The 27513-nt window shown below is 42.4% G+C and overlaps 1 protein-coding gene and 1 long non-coding RNA gene across 5 annotated transcripts; both read right to left on the minus strand.

Annotated features, from left to right (window-relative positions):
* Window positions 1-44: 44 nt before the first annotated feature.
* On the minus strand, window positions 45-27006 carry LOC117903063 (solute carrier family 41 member 3). Of its 4 annotated transcripts, none has more exons than XM_034814814.1 (9): window positions 26873-27006; window positions 24894-24984; window positions 4048-4409; window positions 2949-3273; window positions 2739-2885; window positions 2512-2659; window positions 1788-1993; window positions 1563-1711; window positions 45-1492 (listed from the first exon to the last, which is right to left on the minus strand). In XM_034814814.1, the coding sequence occupies exons 1-9, from the start codon at window positions 26933-26935 to the stop codon at window positions 1286-1288; spliced, it is 1698 nt and encodes a 565-aa protein (XP_034670705.1). In that variant the 5' UTR covers window positions 26936-27006; the 3' UTR covers window positions 45-1285. The 4 variants fall into 4 exon arrangements, with proteins under 4 accessions (XP_034670705.1, XP_034670706.1, XP_034670704.1 ...); XM_034814815.1 differs by having other exon boundaries at window positions 4048-4331; window positions 26873-27005; XM_034814813.1 differs by lacking the exons at window positions 24894-24984; window positions 26873-27006 and adding an exon at window positions 6021-6736 and having other exon boundaries at window positions 4048-4331.
* Window positions 6902-14915, minus strand: LOC117903067. Its single transcript, XR_004649474.1, has 2 exons — window positions 14301-14915; window positions 6902-7384 (listed from the first exon to the last, which is right to left on the minus strand). It is a non-coding gene; the product is annotated as an uncharacterized LOC117903067 (long non-coding RNA).
* Window positions 27007-27513: the final 507 nt, after the last annotated feature.

The following is a 27513-nucleotide window of genomic DNA, read 5'->3' on the forward strand; positions in this document are numbered from 1 at the left end:
CCAAAGGTAAATTCAAACTAGAGGGTGGGTGAGTTGTTGCTCTCTTTGTGAACGTTTTGCTTTCGTTTATTCCAACATATTTATTTAATTGGTATTATTGTTTCAAGTATTACACAATAATGATGCCCTTTCGTTTATGACGTACATTAATTTATAATTATTGTTATTATTATAACTAAATATCGATCACATTTCCTTTCAGAACTTCTCTCATTCTCATCGTTTTCATTATCCCTGTTCGCATTTCTTTTGTTTTTACAGACCACGCACACGCACTTTACATCAGTTTTCGCTTTTAAGGAAATAAACAAACAAAGAAGCAAAGAAAAAGCACGCTTTAACTTAAAACAAATACATTTCTATACAAATATACAATTAAAAGAGGAATGCACACGCGTCTTAACTAATGTGCAATAATAATAATAAATATCGTTATGCCGTGTGTTCAATTATTGCTCCTCTCTCTTTCTCTCTCTCTCTCTCTCTTAGGGGCTGGGGTGGGCAGGTCGGGAATGGTGAGAAATATACAATATTTATATTTAAAAAAAAGGAAAAAAAATTAAGCGAGATTTGCAAAAATCAAATCTGCGCTAATACTAGACATTGTTTTATGTTTTTCTCTTGTGGTTGTGTACATGGGACTAACTAACATGGGAATTAAGTATTTGTATTCTACTGTTAGGGACTACTTTTGCATTTACACGATTCAATTATTACTTCCTGTTTGGCTGCCTTAGGGTTAACACAAGTAGAGGGGTTAAAGCAAAAGGAGCAAGAACAAGGGGTGGGTAATGCCCCGTTGCATATGCCAAAGTCTAGTTCTGTCTTTCTCGTTATTGCGCCCATTGAATATCCCCCATTTTGTATATGTATATAATTCTTTAAATTGTGTATAATATTGTCCTAAAAGCCTTAAAAAATATTACGCAGCCACGCCTGCCGTGTATACAATATACGTACATATCTATGTCCATATGCATGGGCCATATACTCGAACATAACTTCGTGTGTAGAGCAAAATTGGGGGAGAACACAAGCAAAAGCCATGTGAAGGACCAAAGGACAAACCGAACTAAAGATTGGAACTTGCTTTGTGTGTGTTTGTGGGTTACATAAGACTGGTCTAGAGTCTAGACATACAACTTCTAGGATTTCTATGTTGTTATTTTGCTTTTCTCTTTAGGTACATAACAGTTCTTTATATTGATTTGCGGCTGCTTTCACCTCTTGGGTTTCCTTCGTTTGTTGTTTCTATTGCATTAGTTTAGGAGGAAACATTTGCCATTTAGTTGGGCGCATTGAGAGCATTCTCCACGCCAGCACCGTACTGCATGCCCACGGACATGGTGAAGATCCACGCGACGGCCAGCAGGCTGCTGCCCAGCAGATCGCCCAGCGCCGTCAGATAGGGTATGGCCGAGTTGTCCGGATCGATCTTCCACTTCCACATGGCGTGCACAATGATGTGGGCAATGTACAGCAGCAGCGTTACCTGCGGCAAACAGAACAGACATTCAGTTAGCTATTTTCGGAGAGAGAGAGGACTGGGCAGGGATCCGTACCTGAATGAAACTGGCCAGCAGATAGGAGAGCATAAACACCCAGGACACGGTTGAGGTGTGCATGTTAATGTAGTCAGCCGCAAAAATAAACAGCACATTGCCCGGTATGGACATGGCAATGAGTATCCTTGCTGTCTTCGCATAGGGAACTGCAAGGAGATGAAACATATAATTGCAATTATTATTTGCCTTCGCCTTGCCTTAAGTTCGCAGCCTCGTTCTTACCGCCTTTGAATAACGCCTTCCAGGGCCACTCCCAGATCTTTGTGTGCGGTGGTATAATGCCAATAATGGAGCTCTGGTGCAGCATTGTCGATATCTTGCTGGCCTGCACCGACACCAGATTCCCGCCAATTCCATTAATGATCGGCTGAAAGACCACAAAGCCATCAAAGACCTCAACAGCAGCATCCAAAACAAGGCCGCCAAGTCTGTACAAAAAACGCAAATCAAATAGTATAAAGTTAGTTATGATTCGATCTTCATTTTGGAATTAAAAATGCTCGCAAATCGTAGACAAAGTTCCTGCAAAGTCATGCCAAATAATTGCTGGCCCATTGGCAATCTAATTCTGCTTCCAATTCTAATTATAGCACGAAGATTCATATAGCTATTTGTGATTGTTGTGTCTCCCTGCAATTGACCTGCTGCCAAAAGCAGGAATTCAGGGACACAAGTTACTGCCACAAAAATTCAGCTGGTCATTCCCGTCACTCCCAGATGTACAAGATCCAGATCTATAAATATAAAGACAGCAATCTGCGTAGTTGAGTTCTGGCCGCCTGGACGTGATTTGGCATTAATGAAGCCACCGATCGATATCTAAATATAGTCAGCAAAAACTCGACGATTTGCCATGTGTGTGGTGTGGGGGATTTGTGCTTATCATGGCCCCGATTCTCGATGCTTGAGACTCTTTTTTGTTGTGGCACTTGAACGATCAACCTACCCACTTATGCAGAGGGCCGACAGCACTGGCACCCAACCGCTCTTCAGCACCGGACGCGTGTACTCGTTCCGCATCACAATCAGCACCCACATGGGCAACAGCACCAGATAGCAGGTGATCACAATGAAAGTGATCCACAGATGGGTCTCTGAATAGAACAGGAAAGTTAATCAATCAATATGGATGGCGATAAAATGGTGGAGTGGTCTCCAGGGGACTAGACTCACTTATGTTCTCATACAGCAGCGAGGCAATGAAGGAGAGCAGACTTATGGACACCACATCGCCGATGGAGGCGGCCAGCGGTGTGGCCAGGTTGTCCGGATTTAAGTGGTATTTCTGCGAGAACAGGATCACAGCCACCAAAACGAAATCTAGTGGCAAAGAAATACATATCTTAGGTTACACTTTTTGAGATTTATCGCTGCTGCACTTACCCAACACAAAACACGATGAGGTGGCCGTAAACATGGCCGAAGCTGTCAGCAGCATTACGTTCTCAAAGTAGAATTCTCCCGTCATGGCCGCACCCACACTCACAGCGAACATGGCCACCAGAAAGGAGGCCACGGTGGCCTGCACCTGCACCAATGCTATATTGCCCACAATCATTCGCACCACATCCTGCCGGCTCGTCATGTTCCCCAGATTCACTTGCGTGGACAGACGCGAGGCGAGGCACATGTCCAGATTTCCCTTCAGACCCAACAGCGCCGGCACCAGGATAAACAGCTCGCTCACATTCTTGAAGACGTACCATTTCTGGGCAGAGGGAGGGCGGCAGGGCGAGAGAGCAATATAAATTAAGATACGGCAAAGCTAATATGACTCTACCCTCTATATGGCTGTGTGTAAATCTAAGCTCTCTGTTTGTCTGTCTCGCGTCTGGCGATTTCCAAACATATTCAGTTAGGTTCGGGCACTGGCCGCCTGGAACTGGCTTCAGTGCCAGTTTGGCCCAGAACTTTTACCATCGCAGGCAGCCCATCAATTAGCAGGCAAATGAAACAATTCACCATCCACATTCACATTCGCAGACAATGATAAATGAATGATAAATTCTACCATAAAATCAGGGACGAGACGCATTTGGAGACGGGGCAGGGGCAGGTGCTGCTGCTGCAGCATCAAAACTAATTTTAATGCATTTAAATTGAATTTCTTCGAGAAATATTTTGTGTTTATTTTGTGGGTAAACTTATTTTGTTGGCACTGATTTTGATTAGTTTTTGGCGTGCATTTTGCAACTTGGAAGTTTTCCCACCGCGAAAACTCCACGAAAAACTCCACGGCTGTTGCTATTAATTATTTATAATTTTCTTTCGTAGCTTGGCGCTTTGCTGGAATCTTTTTTAATGGTCGGACATCAACGGCAATTAAAATGTTGTTTACAATTTACAATTGCCGCAATTTTGGCTTTTCGTTTCGCCTTTCGTGTTGATTTGCTTAACGTCTTATCGGCGGTTACACGGCAGAGAGAGGTCCCGGGTATTATCAGGTGTTTTTCTGTTTTGTTTTAATCTAGTTACTTCTTACCTCTACTTTTCCAAGCACAATGCCAGCCCCGATGGTTCCAATGCCGGCGAGGAAGAACGGTATGGAGACCTGCAGCAGGATCGTTGACCATTTCTCCTGCTTGATGCCAGGCCGATTAAGTGCCAGCTTCTCCTCGGAACTGCCATTGATGCCAGCGATGCTGGCTGCGTCTGCTGCCACCAGGGCATTGGGGCCGCTGCCACCGCTGCCGCCGCCGCCTCCGCCGCTTCCCGCACCTCCACCGCCGCCGGCACTCGCTGCACCAGGATCCGGTTCGGAGGATGCTATGGACGTCGTGATGATTGAGCTTAGTGAACCAGTTGTCGAATGTGGTAGGCCGGACAACTTCTCATTGTCGGGATCTGATTACGGTTATGGTTTCGGATGGGATCGGGCAGAAAGGCAGAAAGGGAGAAAGGGAGAGAAGAAAGTGGGTAGCACATATCGGCCAAGATGCTTGGTTAGTACATAAATATTGTGGGATATCTCCTCGAGGGGGATTCGCGTGCTGGATGGGCTGTGGATGGGTGGTTGGTAGGTCTCTCACTCATGTCTCATGCACGGGGACAGTGTGTTGTGTGTGTGTGTGTGTGTGGCATGCATCTAAATTTAGCAGCATTATGCAATTAGCAAAGCAATTAATTAACATCACAATAAATGATATGTTTACATGTGTGAATATTGTGTAGAATATTCTCCTGACTGTTGCTGTTTTTTGTTGTTCTTCGTATTTCGATATATTTGCCTCGAGGCTTCTTCTGCTCTGCTGCTCGAAACTCGTTTCGAATAGAACCGTTTTCTGTAATTGTTCGAATCCGAATTCGAGCTCCCCCTCCTTGCCGCACGTTTACTTTATTCGAAGTTCCATAAACCACGGATCGCTGGGCCATAAACAAATTCGCAGGCCATTAGTCTGGGCCGGCGGCAATTAACAATTTCAACCACAAAAAATAAACAATTCAAAACAGCTGCTGGACCACTCGACCACTCGATTGTCCATTAATCAAATTATTATTGTGCAGAAAAACAAATTCAATGAATTGATATAGAAATAAATAAAAGTAAGCAAACATTTAGACTCGAATAACTCCGTTTGTGCCCACTCCGACCGCAGCAAGCCAATGCACAGGCGAAAAGTGCCAAAGAGAGTCCACGGGAATGCACTTCACCTCCGGCGTGTCTCTGCTTTACTCGCGTTTCACTGGTCAGTGTTTATTTTGATGTTTTTACGGGTCTTACTGGGCTTACTTAGAGCCAAAAACGGTTGGAACTGCTTCCAAACTGTTGATATGGATCCAAACCTTTAGCTTTCGTTGAAGAATAGCAAGTGCACGATACAAAAAACTACCAGAAATGGGAATGACAATATAGAAAACATTGCATTTCCCCACTCGCAATGTACCCACAAATATCATCAAAGGGTATAAAAAAGAGGAACAAACATGCAATGATCCAAAAGAAGATGCGACAAATGAATGCTTCTACACAACTATTCGGGGGTACTCCTACGGGACACGTTTTACAAATAAAAAATGCTATAAAAAGAATACTTCTAATGGACATCGAACGAAATTGCTTGCGGCAATTAAAGTCTAAAAATAGTCAGTAACATTTGTGCATGAAATGTGGAAATAAATCAAAGATAGAGATAGAGGATAAAGAGAGAGAATGCGCAAAAAGGAGAAGCAAAACAAATGTAGAGAAAAGAGAGAGCTAAAAAAGGAAAGAAGGATCCATCGATCCATGGATCCTTGCGTTTTGTGACGTCTGTGTGGCCAGCCCTTAAACTCCAAAATAACAAAAAAAGAAAAAGAACAAACGCCTACCTATGCGAGGAGACGACGTTGAAACGTGACTTGAGGCTTGAGAGAGACCTCCGGCTTGAAGGACTATTTGTTGTTCGGTGGCAGGACGGGACGGTATGGGGATTTGAGGGCTTTTGGGGGCATGGGACATGGGGGGGATCCACTCACCGTTTCCATTGAAAATGGTAAACAATTTGTATTTATCATCCGATGCCAAAACATCTAGGGGCGTGGTTGCTGTCAGTGTGGACAATTGTTGTTGGTATATTGGTGGTGTGGCATATGCGGATGGTGGCGTTGTTGTTGTTGTTGTTGTTGTGTTTTTGTTGTTTGTATTATTGTTGTTGTTGCTGTAGTTGCTGTTATTATTATTATTGTGGTTCATATTCATGTTGATTGTGATGGGTGGCGGATCATTGTCAATTGCTGCTCCTGCTCCTGTTCCTGTTCCTGCTCCTGCTCCTGTTCCTGTTCCATCGTTCACCATTTGCGGATTGGCGTAGCCGGAGAGGCGTCTCACATTGAGCGGCGTCAGTCGGTGCTTCAGCTCATTGGGTGTTGTGTGTGTGGTTGTGGATGGTGTTGTATATGGTGTTGTTGTGGCTGTGGATGGTGTGGTGGCTGTGGGTGGCGGTATCTCATGCTGCCTGGGCTCTGGTTCTGTCTGATTGTGCTGCAAGTCGGTTGTCTGTTCGTTGGGTAGCGACATTTTTGCATTTGTTACGTGTGTGTGTGTGTGTGTGTGTGTGTGTGTGTGTGTGTGTGTGTGTGTCGTGTCTTCTATTTTTTTATTTGCAGCGTGCACTAATCCGCTTCTAAACTTAAACTCAAACTAGTCCCTGATTTCTGCTGCTGCTTTGTGGATTTTTTAAAATTCAACAAAAACACACAAAAAATTAATTATTCACTGCGTGTGTGTGTGTGTGTGTTTGTGGGTGCTTAACTAAATATAATATAATTTATATTATTTCTTTTTATATCTAATATCTAACTATCTATCGGTTTTGCATACTTTTTGTTGTTTTTGAATTTTTTCGTTTTTTTTTTTTTTTTTGTTTTTGTTTGAGCTTTTTTATATTCTTTTTATCTTCTCTATGACTAAACAAAAAACAAAAAATTATGGTAGTTGGAAATATCACACGATTTGGTTCTCAATAAATAGTTTGTAATTGATTTAAGTTAATTCCATTTAATTGAATGAATTAAACTAGAACTTTGCAGGAATGCTGTAAATTGCTTCGCGCACCTTCTGCCTGGAAAGGAGTGCGGGGCGACGCTTGGGGAACATTTACAGATTGGAATGAAATTGAAAGAATCCTATGGGAAGCTGTGTGGACGCGTTTCGGTTTACATTTTAGTTCGAAGGTTTCTTGCGTCTGCTGCTCTCGTCTCTGTCGCGTCGTGTCTTCGCTGCTTGTGTGTGTGTGTGTGTGTGTTGGTTTTTGGGGGGTGGGATGATGTTCTGGGGGAGCGAGGTGGAGGTAGAAGGACTGAGGCTGTGACTGAGCTTAGTCACCGGACCGTTGATATGGCTGCAAGGGTTTTAGATTCGTGTTACATTTCGGTATTTGGTTTTGTTTTTGATTTTGTTTTTGTTTTTGTTAAAGAATAAGATTCTATAAATCGTAATCTATGCAGATCGATTCGTAGAACGTGGCTATAAAATGCGGCTGGAAATCAATGGAAGTCAATCAATAAAAACAGAGAAAAAGAACAAACTGCGATCCCACACCTTGCATTTGGAGGATAAACCAGGATAATCAAGAATTACTCGGGAACTTCCGTACTTCGCGGCACACTCGATGCTCGATGCTCGCTGCTCGACTCGAGACGCACAGCGAATGCTTGAAAAGCGAATGCACGAGTGAAACAATCACAATTTCATGTCAATTACACATCTGTTTTGCCTCAAAATGTTTTCGCCTGCAGAGCTCTGAGACGGGGCCCTGCCCCGCGATCATCTGCGATCATCCACGAGGGCCCCACCAAATCGCAGTCTGTTTTTGTCGCTTTGGTTTTCAGCACTCGCCTAGGATCTGTTTTGTTCCCTGAAACACACAAGTCAGGGACAGGGACAGGGACAGGGCCGAAGTCATTTTGGAACTTTTCTATGAATTGGAAAATGGTCAACATAGGGGCACAGTGGGGCGATAAGGGGAAGACTTTTCCTGCCGATAAGATTTGAATTTGAGCTGTTTGCCCGCTCGTTGACAACAGTCGGGGACACAATAAATTGCCCCTGTCCACTTGATTATGATGATGACTATTGTCGTTCGGCGGCCAGTCAATGGTCCGTCGCGTCCACTCGAAACTCGAAACTCGAGGGCTCGAAGGGTTCTTTTTTGTACTCGTCTTTGGCACGAAGCTTATCAGCTTCGCGTGGCAAGGCGGCGACAGCCTTCGAACGCAAATCAAAACCAAGTCACCGCAAATCATTGGCAGCCAGTCCACGCGACAAAATGCGAATGAAAAAATAGCAACAGCTAAAAGAACAGATACTACTTTTATGTGCACTTAAAGTGTGCCATAAACGAGTTGGGGAGCGTTGTCGTAAATTCAATTCAATTGCCTCACTGACCGCCAAGTGGACCATTCCGGGATGCCGGGGAAAAAGCAAGCAAAACTTCGTCAAACTTGCTTTAGACCTTTCACATTTCGAAAACCTTTTTGGAAGAAAAGCACACACAAAAAACAGATCAAAGGATACGTAAAGAGGCATTTCTTTCTATAATCTTAATGAAAGGTTCATCCCACAAACGATAAGGAAAGATTTACGGAAGAAATAGTTGAACTCCATTTGAAGAGCGTGCCATAAAAATACCAAATGCTGGAGTAGAAAACTGGGAGCATCGGGGCGGGCTGCCAATAATAACTTAAAAATAGTTGTCCAATAAAACTGTCTAGAATCTTATCTGTATTCGTTATCCGATTAATGCCGCCGATTACTACTGATTAGTCGGAAGCAGGCGCGGCGCCTTGGGAAAAGGATTTGCCAGAAACTTGGCCCAAAGAGGGGCAGTCATGTGCACCAAACACTCGGACATTTGTACATCTACGGACTGTATCGAGTGGGCAGAGCGTAGACCGATATCGGTCGGTCCTCAGGTTCAAGATTTACTGAACGACGTAGAAACAATACTTGTTCTAGTGCCCGCCCGTAAACAACAAATCGCAGATAATGTTAAACCATATAAAGGGAGTGAAAACACAAACACAAACACAAACACATATTCCACATTATTGTCAAACTCAATATTTAAACTGACAGCTTTTCCCTGTTCTCTGTCTGTCTGTCTGCTGGCCCCTTTGTGATTCATTCCCGAGAGGTAGCCCCAAAGGTAGGGATAGGTCATGTGGCAGATCCGATTCGAATGGGTGCGAATAATCCCTCTGTTGGCATTCCTTTCTATGCGCCAGTGATCTTATCTACCAGGAAGTGTCTTGTAGCAATGAAATGAAAATGAAACCGAGTTCCAGGAACGAAACGTGATCGCTTATGGCACAAATCGTGGCGGGCTTACAAGACCCAGCCCGATAAGGTTATCAACGGTAAGCGCAACGGCAGCTGCAGCAGGCACTAAAAACTTAAATGAAAACCACTGCTGCAGAGAGAAGAGAAATCTACGTTCGTTACGTATCCGCGGAGAGCTGCATTACCCATTTTCAAGTTCAAAGTCAAACAGAAACAGAAGCTTATGTGTCGAGGAGGGGCTATTGATTGGGCAAGTGCAATTTGTTTTTGTACCTAAATGGAAATTCGTTGTTTCTGTTGCATTTTCGTATGCGGAACAAGCTCTGTCGAAGACCAGACCCCGACCCCAGGCGTCTGGCGTCTGGCTCTCCCAATCAGGTTGTAATTATCGCCAGCGGATCCGCTGGGTATATAAATGCACCTTGATTAGTGGACCAGATGCCGCCGTGGACGACAAACGACGACACAAGCGACAATCGAAAAAGAGTCAGTCTTTACCTTTGCCGCTTTTTAGTCTTTCTGTCTGTCGGTCTTTCGGTTATTTTCAATCTTTTTTCCTTTTTCTTTCACACAATTTGTTTATGGTTATCGGAGTGGCTTATCGGAAAAGAGGGGCCGCAGCTAATTGATTTGTTGCGGGCATTATTTTATAAGCCTCTTGCCTCTTGCCCCTTGCAGCTTCAACTCACTTAAATGCCAAAAGTTTCATTTTTAGTTTTATTTGTTCGGATTGCGCTTTTTCGAGCCCCAGCCACAGCCACAGCCCCAGCCCCAGCCATCTGTAATATTTTTTGTCTGTTTCTCTGCTTTTCAGTTGTCTGCCGTCTGCCGTCTGCCGCTCGTCTGTTGGCTGGCAGACGATTTGTCTGCGAAATTCCAGTTCGCTTCGTTCGTTCCATTCCGTTCCGTTCGGTTCGGTTCGGAACGTCGCGCGATGGTATGGAAATTTACGAAATGCCAAGAGCAGGTTTACGGAACCAGTTCGGCGGGTGGGGGGGTTGGCCGCACGAGGCGAGGCATGCACTTTGATGTGTGTGCGGTTGGGGAAGATTTGTTGGCTTTTTGCCTAAAATGTTCTATGAGCGGAACTAGTTCCAGTTCGTGTTATTGTCCCAATGAACTAATTCTGGGGTTCTGGAGGATCCTAGAATATGAAAGATGAACCAAATAGCACAGCTATGGGAAACTTTAACGTTATTGACAGTATCTAAGCTTACGGAACTCTGATCCGCATTTATTATTGTACTTTCCAAATTGCAATTTTGCTCTGAAATTTGCATCTGAATTATTGAATGCACAGAACGCTGCCAAATCCATGTAATTACTTTTAAAATATAAAAATTTAGATCTAGTTTCCAGATCAATAGTGAAAATTTCCCACTTTTAGGAACATTTTGGGCAAAATAATACAAACAAAAATATACATCCGTTCTCTTATGGGAACATTTGTACAGCGAACCAACGTAATGTTACGCTCCGGCCAGACAAAAAAAAACGTGCATCAGTTTCTAAAAATCTGGGAACACGTCCACGGTCGAGATAGGTGGAAGATAGTATGGATACTAAGAGGAATGCCCAAGTATCTAGTTTGTCACGATGACCTTGACTGAAATAAAGAAAAGGGGTGCCGGGTAGAGAGTGAACGATCTGCCATAAACCAAATAATCTGCTGGCAATCTTTGGATTTTGATTCTGACTCTTTTGGGTATGCTGGCCAAAATCTCAAGGTTGAGGGTTCTTGAGCTGAGAAATCTATATTAAATCTGATAATAAATCAGTTTTCTTATGGCATTTAATTGCTTTGGTTGCTTTGCTTGAAATCTCTACGATTAGATCAAAATCGATGGATGAAAAGTATAAAAAACAAAACAAGAAACCAGAAACTAAATATGTAGTACTCGTAAAATGTGGACAAGCCACAGGAATGCGTTGCTTTTTGTATAGCAAGCATGAATACATAGAAAGCGTACCCGTACCCCAAACCGCAGTAGATTTTTCAAGTATTTAACTCAGGACAGTGGCCGGTCGGTGGCAGCTGTCTTGAGTTCATTTGGAAAACGTGCGCTAAATGTGCGATGATGACCCGCAAGCTAATTCTAATTCTAATTCCTATTTATTGTGATTAAAAAAGTCGCTGTTGGCGAGAGTCTGGCGACTCGCAGAACCCACCGAGCATACAAAATATACGAGTGTTTATTTAGATACTTATTCCCGGCCCTGCCCCCGCCTGGTGTTTAATTCAACAGTTCCCAGGGTTCATTTGCAGCGCTCTTTCGTCTCTTTTAGTTTCCACTTAGGCTAAGCGTTCGCCCCCATACGCTCGATGTGCATTTTAAATATAACTTTGTTGTCGTTTCGTGGGTGGGAATGCAACGAGCGAAAGCTAGAGAAACGAAATCTGTTGCGAAGGACAACGAGCCATTTGATTTGCGGACAGTAGACAGTAAAGGGACTCTGAATGTGCATTCCTTGGCCATTGCTTTATTTCTCACTCGCGATACAAAAACGTGTGACCCACATGGCCACGTAATATCTAATCTGAATACACAAATAGGTGTCTAAATATAATATATTCATACATCAGTATCGGTAATCGGCAATCGCAAATATGCAAATCGCTCACGTGAACAAATCATTGCAAGAATTTGCATTCGATGTAAACGAACTTTGGCGAGCAAAAATAAACAAAGAAATTTCTCATTTACCCATTTCCACGCACTTCATTTTCAATTGAGACATAATATAATACAACATCAAATGTATATTATATATATTTCAGACGCAAAGCTCTTTCTATGGCATCTGGACACTGTTGTTCTTGCTCATATAATTTATTTAATTTTTTTTGTATTTTATTGCATGACGCAGGTGAAATCGAATTCGGTTCTCGATCAAGCGAAAAGACTGGCAATTATTTATTCAAAAATTATTTGTTAATGAAAGTGGATGAGGGGGATAATTTGTCAGCCCAAAGCTACAAAGAAAAAAGAGACAAAATGTGAAACAAACACAACAAATTGTGTGTTTGTCCAGACAATTTGCAGACCCAACACAATTAATCACAATTTTTGTGGACTCAAATTTGGTTTCTGATTCTGTTACTGTTTCTGATCAATACATTTCGCTCGAGCTGAAAACTGGAACTGAGGCACGCCAAGCCGCAAACTGTATCAAATGTCATTCAACTTGACATCAATCGGTGAACGAAAAAACACAACAAGAACACACCGCAACTCAATCAAGAACACACTCCAAAAAGGCAACAGGTGGGAGAACAAATGTAAAATATATTCAACTGGTGGGTGGATTATCGAGCAGAAGAACTCGCACAGGAATGACTCACTCTATGATCTCATTAATGGACAGGCCAAATCTATGCACGCGCTCGTTTCAGTTTACATTTTGCAAATGGATTTGCTCGTATTTCAAACTGTCATTTCTCCAGCCACTGATAACATTGCTGAAGCTATTGGTCGAGTAAAAGTTTTGCAGCCTTGTGTGACCCATAGATGGCGGATGACCTTGGCAACAGTTACCAGCCAGCAGCTTGCTAACTGCTGGACCACTGACCACTGCTCATATCCCTGGCCCAAAGTCGGTGAATGGCAAGACGATGGAATCGGAGGCATGTCTCCGAGCGAAACTCATTAGCGACACGCAGCAGTTGGTCTCTGTCTGTCTATCTTTACCTAATTGAGGGCGGGGAAAATTGCAAGCGATTCAGCACCTTTCGAGTGCGGGGAAAAACAAGCACTTCAGACGCATGCGCAACACTTTCAAGAGACCCCGTCGGGAGAGGGGGCTGTGGAAGCCCACACTCCCGGCCCAAACACAAGAGAAACACAGAAATACACAGGCGCAGACAAAAGCCAAACTTAAAAATGCAATTTGACCGTGAAAACGAAATACCAGCAAACGTTAATTAATTATTATTATTAATACTTAATATTTGTTTCGTTTTTTTTTGTCTTTTCTTCTTTTTGTCTTGGGGCCGGCCCTTTGTTGTTATTTTTGTTGTTTCTGGTGTTTTCTTTTCGGGGGCCCCGACCAAATATGAATTTTGTATTTTGCTGTTTCTTTGTTGTATTATTTATTATTAAATATGAATAAATTAAACAACGTTTGTGGGCTCTCGATTCACTTCGGTTCGCTGCGGTGCGGTGCGATTTGCTTCGCATTTTATTCACTGTCCGTCCGTTAAGGTTGCATTATAAATATTTTATAAAATGTATTTACTTGCACATAATTGGGCGCTTTGTACATATATATATATATATTTTTTTATATTGTACATTGTTTTGTGTGTTTTGTTTAAGTGATTTATATTTTAAGAGTTCCCATTAATGAACAAGAAAATTGCTTTAGATTTGATTTATGACTTGAATTCATTTTGATAAATGCAGTTTCTGTGTGAAATTTGGAGGTGAAAATGCGTTGAGAGAAGGCAGCCGCAGCAGGTTCACCCACCGACCCCCCGGCATTCAAAATGTAACCCCAAAAAGATTTCGAACACTGATTTGGCACAAAACCATTTAAAAAAGCTTTTCTAACATTACATAAAATATCAAATAAATGAAAGAAATGTCTTCCAACTTGAAACATCATTTTGCAGAAGATTTCAAAACAAAAATCCAACCAAAAGCCATCAAAAACCATCGATCAATGACAAACTATCTCCAGGAGGACAAGAAACCCAAAAAACTTGTTAACGGCCAGGCCAGAGAGGGAGAGAAGGAGAGAAAGACACAAAACTAGAAATATGAGGCTGCAAAGCAGAGATTCTGCCCACTTTCAATAATTGTAATTACAATCGATACAATCCAATCCAATCCAATCCGATCGCTGGGTGGGGGGACTTTTAGAATTCGTTGGGTATTGGCTCTACCGACTATTACTAAAGTTAGTATACAATTTACTATGTCTAGATTCCATTGATTTCCGCATTTTAGCCTTTCTCTTCCTAATGGTTTGCTTACTTTATCAACTATTGGTGATGGGGTTTGGATTCACTGGATGGGGGGTTTCCTTTATCCTTTATCTTTTCTTTTCTTTTCACTTTTCAGGTAACTTTTCATTGGGCGCGCGCGCAATTGAATATCTAAATCAATTTGTATAAATAAATCGAGACTTTTGACGCGATATTGTGACTATATGTAACTCGGTTATATTACAATACTTTTTTCTTGATTTATCACCAACAGTAACCATAAAAAAAACACAATTTTTTCATTCGAAATGCAAAAGGGTTTTGAGGGCTTTAAGGTTTCTTCTCTGTGTGTGTTTTGCGTTTTATTTGTTCATTTAATATCGAACTTTGAGTGTTTTTTTCTTCGCGAATAGTTCTTTTTGGGGGTTTGGTAATTTGAATTTTTTGAATATAGAGTCGGATTTTTCTCTAGGTAGCTAAATAGCTGTCAGTGTGCGGCGAACGTAGTTGTCTGCACCGCCGGGATATCGCACACTGAATGCCCAAAGACGGCAAACACTTGTTATTATAACGCGTCAAAACGTTTCCATTTAGCGTCGGCAACGCCAGCGGCCGAGACAGAGGCAGAGGCAGAGGCGGCAGAGACAGCCTCGGGCGACAGGTAAAGGCATCAGCAGCAGCGACGGAGCCGTCGTCGTAAGCTTCGATATCGATGCCCGATGCCTGATGCCCGATGCCGATGCCTGCGATGCCTCCGACGACCGATGATGATGATGTCGGTGACGATGCTCTGGCAGCCGACTATGGCCCGAATCAATAAGCCATTTGATAAGCGACCTGCTCTCTGAGATAATGTCAGCCGTGAGCCGAGCAGGTGAGCATTTTAACGCGCTCTCCGACTTTTGTTATCAGGTGGCGGCAGAGACAGAGGCAGCAGCAGAGCCCGCAATGAATGAAATCACAAAAACAACTAAGGCAAAGCCAGCTGCAGATTACAAGCGTCGCCGTTAGCGTCGCTGTTCGCTTTGCGTTGACCGTTAGAGCGAGCAGACGCTCACGGCAGCAGAGATCACAATACAGTAAGAGAGGAATTCCCTACCCCATGTGCCTTTCCATAAATGCATCTTGGAGAAGATACGGAAGCAGCTGTGCTGCATCAAATCTGCCCACATGGACCGTTACAATGAGTGGACAGGCAGGCACAAACCAAAAGCGAGATTTGAGTGAAGAGAGCAAGTGAAGAGCAAGAGAGAAATGCAAAAACAATAAAAACACAAGCAGCAACGCAGCTCTGCGTCGACTTCGCTGCTGCTGATTTCGCTTTGCTTTGCTTTGCTTTGCTTTGTAAACCGTTAGGCCGAGCCCAAAAAGCGACCGCAGATTGCCCGACATACGACCGAAGACCGAGAGCAGAGTCACTCCGCCCGCTCTTCGTGCGCCCGCTCGGGACTCGTGCGAATGGACAATCAGTTTTGACAGTTAGGTGGCTCATTAACCATTTATTAATTGCTATATGAGTATGAGTGATGTGATGCCGCCGCGTGATCGTGAAAATTGCATGCGATTCGGCATAGCAGAAGGGCGGGCTGGGCTGGTTACGAGGCTAACCGTTTGGGTTGACAGTTGTTCCAAATATTTCCAACAGCCATACATCTCACATTTTATTCGTATTAGGAACGATCTGTGCTGGGGGCACGACTGGGTTGTTTGGCAAAGCGCCTTAATGATGTATTTTTTGGGTGGCATGAGTTATGGCTACTACCCTCTTCTTATACACAAATATTTCAGATAATCTCCCATATATGTAGAACAAAAGGTTCCGAGTTTTAAAGAGTCAAGAACACGTGATAAGACCAATGAATTTTGTTGATAACTTTTGGATCAGTGATTGTTGGCCTGAAGTGCCGATGAAAATGTATTCCAAATAAATAATACCAATCTCTAAATAGAAGCTTTTGATCAGTGGGCACACCTGTGCCTCTATCTTGCTTGTCTATTTCTTTCGACTAATTGTTATTTGCGATGATTATTTGTTGGCTGTTAAGGATAGACATGGATCTAGTCCAACAAGTGGTAGATCGACCTATCTCATGAAGTGGTTCCAGTTTGGATGTTTTATGTTATATGTTTATGTAAATAGATATTTATTTTCGAAGTTTCCTATTCCTAATTGTGACAACCGTTGACCCGGTGCCCCGGGTAATCCACCTGCAGAGTGTCTGTCCAGCACGAACATGGAAAGTATTTTTAACTCTTTTTTTTTTTGGCACGATTATGACGCACACTCCGATGCTCTATGCCACCGATCATCGTACACCTCACCTCTCCCTTTCCCACATGCTGTGGGGCCGTCCAACAATTGCGTTTGCCCACTCCATGTGTGTTCGTGTGTGTGAAACTAGCCAACGTTTGTACTTGATTTTATTTGGTTTTGGCACCGCACAGAAACAGAAACTGGTTTCCCACACCCGGATGAAATGTGCGTCCAAAAACCCAAGCGAGAGAGTCCAAGCACACACACAAAAAAAGTAACAAAAAAAAAATAAAACTAAAAACAAAAAAAATAAGAAGAAATATTCAGCAAAAACATCTGGACACCCGCGGGGGCCTTAATTAAGATTTTTGAATTGAGAATTGAAGTTTTTGACCAGCTTCAGGATGTTGTTAAGAGGCAGCGAGACAACTAGTCTCTCAATGGATTTCTGAATGAAATGTGGCCACAGCCACACGCTTTACAAATGCTTTTTAATTATAAGCTCAAATATCAACAAGTTGTAAGACGATGATGAATATCAGAAGTTCCCGTGTTTGTTTTGCTCTGGTTGGGATCGGCTTGATTGTGTTTATATTTTAGGGTTTTGTGCGTTTAAAAATCCACATTCATTGCGTGTGCATGATGCGGCAGTGCTATTATTATTACTATTATTACTAAGGGTTTGCCTGTTTTAAATCCTTTTTATATGAAATAAATAAAGATTTTATAGCTACATCTTTGTTGTAAAGTGCAAAAAGCAATGAATGGCAAAACCCTTCCAATGTTTCTGGTTATTTAATGACCTACGACAACAATTCAAACAAGAGTCGTATAAAAACTTGTCACCATTTAAGCAGCATTGATTTTATTTTAACGATCCACACACTCATTATGTGCATCTCATGAATGAGTTGAGATTTAAAACAAAATAGAATGGAGAGAATACATTAAAGTTCTGCATTAAATAACAAATACTTGACAAACTTTTTCCTTTCACCTGTGATGTATTACTTGTATTTAAATAAACTGCAAGTTCTTGTAGTCAGACCAGAAAGTAAATCCCATTTCTTGTGGGGTTTTTTTTTTGGATAAACCAGACGTTATCGGATTCCCTTCTGTTTCAGTTAAAATAAAACAAACCAGCGAAATGGCACGAACGGACCACGGGGAGTTCCATTAAACTGTCCGAGTTCTGTTCCTGCCTAGGGGACTTTTTTCTTGGCGCTTGGAACCGAACAGGGAAGTATTTTGTGTGCATATCGATCGCGGCAGAACAAACAGCCAGCGACAATAAAAGCCAGCGACAACGGAATAAAATAAATACAAACTGAAATGACAAAAGATACATTTACCGCTGTTTATCACCGATACAACGGTTTATTGTTGCAACAGTGTATGGCGGATGGGCGGGGGGGTTCAGTGGCGTTACGACGGGGTTCAGCCTGGGGCTTGGTGTCGTTTGGGCGTTTTTCTTACTTTTATTTTTTGCGAGTAAATTACTCAAATGAAATTGGTTTTACCGTATCGATTGACAATTGATGAACTGCTTGAAATAAGGAAAGGAACGATAGAGCGGCGCATGGAATGGGAACGGGGGGGACTGGAGGTTGATCGGTTGCTCGTTCAATCAAATTGCTTGTGGGATAGATACCCGGTAATTGGGTTCAACTGTCGCGCTTGCTGATCGCCGACGATTGGCTTGTTTCATCAATGGCTCCGACTAAATTGCTGCATTCTTCCCACCTGCCTCCGCCACCTCTGCCACATGCCACTTGCCACTTGCCTGAACTGTCGACTGTCACACCTGCCCCTTTTCCCACAAGCCTCAGGCATGCAAAATATTTTGCGACACAGAGAAAACGAGAACTTGAACTTGAACTTGGTTCCGTTTGCTGTTGCTGTGGCTGTTGCTGCTTCTGTTTCTGTTATGCACGCGATTGAAACAGAAATTAGCAGCTGGAAAATTGCAACATGAATTATTACTCCAATGAGGGCTGCAGGTTTTTGTTTGTTTTGCTACGCCACTGCCTCTGCCACTGCCTCTGCCTCTGCCTCTGCCTCTGCCCTGCCCTTCCGCCTCTCCCCAGCATTTATATATTACTTGGGTAATGAGGTTTAATTGGGTTTTTAGGCACACAAACATATGTATTTATGGCAGCACTCTATTGACAGCTGGCATCGCGAATAATGTACACATGTACAGAGCGAGAGAGTCAATCGAATGTTGTCGTACCCTTCCATTATCCATAGAAACATTTGCACGGAGAAACATATCTTCTCTCCGCAGTGATTAAAGATTAGCTGGAGACTGTCGAGAGTTACCGTGGATGCAAAAGCAATTCGAGGTACACTCCAGAGTGTATGGCTGATGGCTACATCAATGCTGGTGCCGTGTGTGTGTGTGCCAGCAATCTTATCGCACAAGATGTGCATATTAATTGCATATTTTGCGCCATGAACGATTACGTTATTATTGCCACCCCCCCCCACAACACCATACACAAAAAGCAGAGAAATAACAGCTGAAATTATCAGAATAAAACGCGCAAAGATACATCGACAGATTCGTGTACAACAAACACAATGCAGATGGGAATTGCTTAGCGGCAGCGAATGCGTCATCGCAGCGCACGGTGAAGTCCCATTAAGTGGGGAATACTTGCAGCATTCATTATTCCCCCCACATGTGGCTCGAAAGTGGGCGAAAGTATTGGGCAAGTATTTCGCTTTATTTCAGGCTACTCTTCTGCCCAAAGAAGAAGTTTTCTGAAGTCAGAAGATTGTTATTTATGGATTGAACATGAACTGAGAATTGAATCGACCACTCGAACCTTGGTACTCACATACCCGCATATCTGCCATAGATAATCGCAGATACTTGGTATCAATTCTCAAGGGACGCTCTACCAGGAATCAGGTGCGTTGACTTCACATCACCACAGAGCTGTAGGTCCAATAAATGAATCATTTATTTTTGATTTTTGTTTTTTGTTGTTTTTTTGTGATTTTTGTGGATCCAAGTGGGCACTGGAAATGGAAAGGTTTCTAGCCACTGGCCAACAGCAAGATAATGGTTATCGGATCTCACACATAAGTACCATTTCATTGACGCAAAAATTGGAAACGAAATCAGAGACAGAAGCCTCCTTCTTGCCATTGCTCTGTGGTTTTGTAGCTCCTTTTTGTATGCCTTCTTTTTGCGTGTGTTCCACTTGAGATTCAATCATTAATTTGTTAAGGGAATAGCAGCCTGGCGATACTCTTTTGCTTCATCTTTTTGCTCTTTGCTTCGTTCCCGAATCAACGTAAATATTTTTGATTTAATTCCACTTTTTATTTTGGTATAAATATGTTTGCATTTTGATCATTTTTATGATCATCAACTGCTTAAGTAAATATTTCCCTTTGGGTCTGTTGCCTCTTTATGATAGTAAATCAACACCTTTTGGAGGGTACAAACTGCGTCAAATGGTTGGCCGGATGGAGGGAGGGATCGTCCAGTTCTCGTTGTGTTCCTTTTGGTCCGGCCCCAATCTGATTCGATTGCGATTCCAATTTCAATTCCTTTTCCCATTATCAGTTGTCACGTAGCTGACAGAAATTAAAGTTATCTCTCACTCCCTCAGAACGTTCACACCCAAACTTGATCTTGAAGTGAAGTACCAAGAAAAAAACACGAGAGCCGATCGAGTGGTCACTGGTTGCTGGTCGAGCGGTCAGATTGGGGCATGGCCAAGGCCTTGAGTCTTCTATTTACACCGACTGAGTGTCTTATCTCTTGGTTGGCTCCTTTAGCAAAAAGTTCCCATTTTTAATTAGGGATTTCTCGTGCAGTCGATTCCCAGTGAACCCGGAATCCTCGAATCACCAGTCACGAGTCTCGAATCCGAATGAGGAGCAGAACTCAGAACTCAGAACTCAGAACTGGCGAATGCGATTCCCATCACGTCGAGTGCATTTCGGGACTGCCTGCCTTTCAGGCGATATTTTTATTCTTTGTGCAATTTATCATTGTTCAACTGTGAATGGTTTCTTATGGTTTCGATTTGGGCTTTTGACTCCACTCGAAACGCGTCATTTTACTTGATTAGTATGTAAGGGACAGACGCAGATACGCATTTCATTTGCGGCTATGTAACATCACTTTGCTTGGCATTTGGATGTGTGTTTTTTCGGGGTTTAGCCTTGCTCCTGACCTTGGCTGCGGACCCACACCAATTGGCGGACGTGAACATTAACAGGCTGGCGCCACTGTCTTTCACTCTCATTACATTATCACACACTTCCCTTCCGCATGAGCATTACAGGTGCACACCCATCAAGTGCTGATCAAAAACTTTTCATTGGAATTAAACACACGCGCTCCGTTCCGTTCGGGTTCGTCAGCCACTCCACCCCAACGATAGTTGGATTGATGATGAGCGGCTCTGATATCAGTGAGAATTTCCCCAAAAGATACAGATGAAGAGCCTTGGGAAGTTCCCAAAGAGTTTTTCATTAGCTAAAGTATGACTAAAAGGGTGACTACCTTTGTTGAACTTCAGGGTATTTCTATATTTGATAAGAAAGATGGGCGTGTTGGGGTACATCCCATGAAAGACTCGAAGATTTATGTGGAAGAATCGATTGTTAATGAGGGACCCCCTAGAGCATTTACAGAACGTTTAAAGAAACGAAAAATAAACAATTTCAAAGGGGGTTCTTGCTCTCCCGATATTTTCATTAATTTATTTTATTATAATAAAGAGATTTTGTAAAATCAGCACGTGATAAGTAGAGATTTATTAGCAGAAGCGACCGCTGCCAAGATAGACCACAAATGATAATAAAAATAATATACCCAAGGCTTCTTCGATTTTTCATCTTCGAAGACCAGATTCACCCACTAATAAACATTATTCTAAACATTCTTTCAACCAATTGCGGGCCCATAATTAACACATTCCCATTTCCGCTTCTGTGGGGAGCCTTGTCGTAAATTCAATTCCCAAAATTCTCTTCTAGTTTCTCATTCGTGTTATTTTATGGGCTGCGATAGTGGTATGGGCATTTGATAATAATCGTGGAAGAAGCCAACTAATTGGGTAAGGCAGTCCGAGCGAAATGTTCCGAAAGTGTTTACCACATAATCTTTATTTTTCACTATTTGACCCAATGGAAAACAAATCTGACTCATTAACGGTTGGCAATCTTCCGCAGAAGTTGCGATGCGATGATTTTATCTGGAAATATTTCTAATCAGACCCTATAAAACGGATATCTTTTGGGGAACCTACATCAACAGCCGACGATAACAAACAATTCAAACGAATTCCGTTTCAACAAAAGACTTTGCCTTAATTATTTTACAATCCCCTTCTCAGTGTCGTACGACTTTAGCTGCTGATGATGATGATTTTGGATGAATTCGGGGTCTATCATTCGTTGACTGATAACTCATTTCGCCGGAGAGAATCCCACGGCCAGCGAAGTAAACAATGAAAACGAATCATAAGTTAGATAAAGCCACCAAATCGCAGTGTCAACAATTTTAAATGGCGATGCAATGATTTGATTAGCGCAGGGACTCTTGAGCCAGACACCCCATAGGAGTATGACTGTCATACAAGTCGGTTGAGTGAACGTCTAGCTGTCGTCGTGTGCCATAAACCATTCTCGAGAAATATTGGGCCATAGTGCTGAGAAAATTGGGAGCCTATTGAGACAAAAGCAAAAGAGACTGCTTGTTGCGAGACTGGGGCCGACGCTTTGTCTGACAAATGCAAAACCAAAACAAGCAATACATGTCGTGTGCATGATTTCTTTTGCAACACATTCGTCTTAGGTCAACGGAAACACTCATTATGAATAAAGCGAACACAGATAACAGATCCAAACACTGAAAACCACTAATAGAAATAAATATTTGAGCGAATCAGGAAGAACAAAAATCAATTGAACGTGGAACGCGAAAACCACTTTTCAACTTTTCAAGAACATTTTCCCATAAATACATCAGCAGTTGGATCCAGCGCCCACCGTTCTCTAACTGCTCGATGCCTGCGTGTTGAGTCATTCGATTAAGTTGATTAACTTTTAAATTATCAGCAATTATTAAATCACACTTTTTGTGCCCGGTACTCGAGAAGTAAATACGCGTCTCACAATGTTCCTCCTCTTTAAATGTTTGCTTGTGCTCGACAGTTTTGTTGCACCTCTCTCTCTCTCCTTCCTTCTCTCTTACTCTAACTCTAACTCTCCCTCTATTTGTCGCTTCTGTAAACAAAAGTAAGGAGAGATGGAGAACAACATACCTGACCCGTCGCTGCTCTCGTCATCACAGTTATTTATGAGACGGGCATAGCCGCAATAGTATCTGCCATGACCTCGGCCTGAACCGCTCAGCATGACAAAATCGGGGATTTTCAACGGGGGGACCCACAAATATCTTTTTTATTATTTAAGTTCTTTAATTTCTTTCACCATGTGCAGTTCTCCGATTCGGAATGACAACTGAAGTAACGCCGGGGCTGTGGAACAGTTTCTTATGGATACCAGATAACAGAATAACATACACTATTTGATCGTACTCTATTTACACACATGTTTCATAGGCACTAAAAGTATAATGCGACGGATAGTATTTCAAATGTATTGTCTATTCCGGGCTTATTCCTTTTTGGAAATCCGGCTGTTCAGATCCAGCAGTGTTACTAATCGGTAAATGGGATCACAATTAATTACTCAATTTGCGGGAGTATCTTAATTTGCCAGAGCACAAATGACGTCGTCTGTCATCTCTAGCGGAAGATCGAGGTGTTAATGCAAATATTTATACAACTCTTTACCACAATCCCCCTGACTGACTGACGTCATAACAAGCAAAAGCGATGCCAGAGCAGCCTCCGAATTACAGCTAGAAAGCTCTGCCCAGCCACCAAGTCCACTCAATGGCGTGTGTAAACCCTTGAGCTTACAGAGAGAGAGAAGGCACTTAATAGAGGTTTAAAGCTCCGCTAAGTTATTTTGAGTGGAAAGGGCAGATCGAGGTAGGCTAAGTGAATACCCAGACAAGGCCAACGAAATTTCAATTAAATGTTGCTAGGTTAAGCCAGTCATCCAGCACTGTTTCCATAGATTCAAAGAACGATATCGAGAGCGTATTTGAACTGAGAGAACAGCTGATTCGCAGACAAGCAACTGTGCGAAAAAACTTAAAGAGAGGCGAAATAGATAGTCGGAGTCAAAGAAAATACTTGACACATGCCATAATTGAAATTAAATCATGTTAAAGAAATTAATAAAAGGACTTTTATTATTTTCGCACTCTTGGGGTTTGCAGTTTTGGCAGAGACAACGCGTCTCACAACGTTCCTCCTCGATTTTCGCTCACCTTGTGTGCATTGTTTGTGTCCATCTCTAAGCTATCGATTAAACGATTATCAAGTGGCTGATAAACCCTGGTAAACAGCTGAGCATAGCGGCGGAACCGTTAACAACAACAAACAACAGCCTGGCGGTCGGCAATGGCAATGAAAGTGTGATGGCAGGTTGTTTACACAAAATAAACAAATGCAGCAGCGCCAGCAGCAGCAGCAGCAGCAGCAACTGCAGCAGCAGCGGCAGCAAAAAAGCAACAACATGATGTGCTGCAACTAAGTGGGTTAAGCAGTGCAGTGCATGCACTGCTTGCACTTTGCCGCTGGCCTTAAACTTTGCTTTCATGGTCACACACTCAAGCCAAGCATAAACAATAAAAAGCAACAGAAACAGAGACAACAGCAACAACAAAGCATAATGTAATTGGTATTGAGAAAAATAAACAAAATTAATAATTAACATTAAATTAATTGCCGCACAACTCGAGTGGTGCAGAGTGGAGTGGAGTGGATTGCAGAGTTGGTACTTTTTTTATGGCGCATGTAAAGTGCATGCGAAATGCATTTCATGGTTTTACTATATTTAAATAGCGTGCCGCAAATTATGGGAAAAGCAATAAAAGATGTCACACAGCGACAAACCCACACGGGCATACAGAACAAAGAAAAGCAACAACAAAAATGAATCAAATAAAGAATTAAAGAAAATAATTGCTAGCTTCGGTGGCCGAATCTTTCGCATTATCTTTAAGACAGATCTTTTTGTTAGTTTTATCTTCAGAATATAAAATTATTATTAAACCCAACACTTGCATGTTAATGTTGACAGATTAAAATTGGATTAATGGAACACAAAATCCCTGCAGTAGTTTACTGTATGTATGTATGCATATTTATATGCTAAATTTAGCAACCAAAAACCAAGTAGCACAATGCCGGGTGACAGAAAAGAGCGGGAGGTGTTGGGAAGAGGTTGGTGTAAAGTTACGTGGTACAGAGAGGGGTTGATGGTGTGACAAAAATAGCTTACGTATGGGCCTGCGACGCAACCTGGGGGGCTCATTATTCACGCCGCCACTGTTCGGGAGGTTCTCAAACGGCTTCATGTTGTCACGGTACAACTATGTACTACGACAACAACAAGTGGGTGCGGGGGAGTGGCATAGCGTGCGTGGGCGTTTCGTATAATGTGTTCGATTTGTTTGTGAAAAGAAAAGAACCAAAAGAAAGATACATAAGGTAAATGTCGAAACAAACAGAAAGTAAAAACAAATTTTAAAACAAAGCAACACAAATACTCTTGTGGCAGCACTGATATTTCCACCGGTCGGTAAATTTTTCTGGCACGCCACTGTATAAATGAATTCCGTATGCCAACGGACGCGGTCAGAACAATAGAGCCGGTACAGTAAGTGTTGCCAACTGGACACTGTTTAGGCCCGTCACTGTAACGCCTTATTGAAGATTCACAGCGTTCGATGTGTAACAGTCGTGGACATTTCGGTAACACTTTGTATGGTACAAACTCTAAAAAAAATACACCGAGCATTGCGAGTTCTTAAACTTAAAGCTGGATAATGTGTTGACCCGCCACTGTGGACCGCTTCCAAAGATAACAGTGCAAAATAACCGGTTCGACAGCGCTGCCACACGCAACACTCACGCACACATTCACAATTACATTTGGCAAAGAAAAAAAGCTATTTTTCCTGTCTTCCACCCCCTTTACGGTTGTTCTTTGCTTTGCTTGCTTGTTTGGTTTTTATTTTTTACCTTTCTCTCCCTCGGCAGAAACGCGAATGATCGAAGGCAACTGAAAGACCGAAAGCGAATGATCTTTGCCGCTGACTGACCGGCAAACAAAACAATCGCAACAGCAGCAACAACGCGTGAACCAGAAGAGCCAAGCAGAGCAGAAAAGAAGAAAATTATTATCAAAGCGCAACGCTGGCGCTAAGTCGCGCCTGAATGACACAAGTCGAGGGGGGACTAAACGAAGAGAGCACCCTTATCAGAGCTGTACAAAGATAAGATAACTTTTTTGAACAGGATAGTTTTCGAGCAGAGAAACAGACCGATTGTTATAAGATGTCAATTTATTGTCTGTCAACATGTTTCAATGTTGCATTTACACACATACATACATAAATATATCGGTAGTCAGTTTCTAACCATTTGCTATTTGGTGACCCTGACATTGACCATGAAACCTGGATAAAGATGAAGATGCAAGAAAAAACCAAAAACACACGCAATGCACATACATATGTATGTGTGTATACATACTTATACATATATGCATGCATTCAAAAATGTGGAAGACAACTCCAAAAGTGGAAAAGGAGACAACCAGAAGTGTTAGATTGAAGATATGAAGGGGGAATGCCCTGTTGGTCTAAAAGAGAGAGTGGGACACAATTTGACTGCGTGCAATAAGCAGAGATTAACAGTTAGTCGATTCTTTATCGCACCCACTCCGGGGGAAAGACAACACGTGCTTTGTCTCTCCTATTGATTTTTACCCCACAACCGTCACCAAAGGGAGCAGGAACACGATATGTACGAGTAGATGGGGAAATAACTGCACTTTTCCACTGCTTGAATTTCATAATCAAACGTAACCGTTTCCTCCCGCAAGGATGATAGTTTTCTTTGATTTTCCGTGATTTGCGAAACACACACGTGCTGTAGTTGTTTATAAGCGACTTTTGTTTGCATTTTGATGACTGTTCGTCTTTTGTTTTTACATTTGTGGTTATGTTTTGGCGAAATGCAGGGGAATGAAAACAACAAAGGTATTGCCGCTGGTGGGGGAAAGGCGTGGGTGGGCAGTACACAGATGAATGATGAAATACCGAGAGAAGTCGAAACAAACGGAACAAAAAGAGAAGTAGTAGTGGCACACACATACAAGTTAACCAAAACGAAATAGTCAACAACATTTAACATTTGGCATAAAAACAAAAAGGGAGTACGGTTATGGGCACACACACAGGCACAAACACTCACATCTTTTCCAGACAACTTTAGTCGCGGTAACAGCGCGAACTTGAAGTTTACTCCTGGCTTCATTGACTTACAATTTCAAACTGTGGCCAACGGGGCAACAACAACCAAAGAAAAGCGCAGACAACAACGGCTATGCGGCGGCGGCATTTTCCACCCCATTCTGCAGCAGACGGCACAGCAAAAACAAAAACAGGAGAGGGGTTCTTCTTGTTTACCCCTCCCAGCATGCAAATATCCAGGCGCTTTCGGTGATAGCCCAGCTGACATGTTTCGATATCGATAGACGCACACATCGATAATAAACATTATGGCTACATTTTTGTTGCTAAATAATTTACATAGATTAATTTCTTCTAATAGAAACAGTAGATTTAACATTATACTTGTTTTAAACTCGAAAAAATTTCACAACGACAGTGTATTTGCTTCAACTGTTGCTCAACAACTACGGCGCAACACTTCTCCGACAGGTGGAGCGCCTCATGCGCAGTTTTTCAACCCTCTGAAGTGCTTCCTGCAGCCCGCGTATTCAAAAAAGCACATTTATAGTCCGAACTCGCATTATTCTTCAATTAAAAAATAAAATTACAATACCAGAACTAACATAACAACATAGATTTAAATTGCCTATCGATGTACCG

Source organism: Drosophila subobscura, chromosome A (assembly GCF_008121235.1).
Source record: "Drosophila subobscura isolate 14011-0131.10 chromosome A, UCBerk_Dsub_1.0, whole genome shotgun sequence".
Lineage (NCBI taxonomy): Eukaryota > Metazoa > Arthropoda > Insecta > Diptera > Drosophilidae > Drosophila > Drosophila subobscura.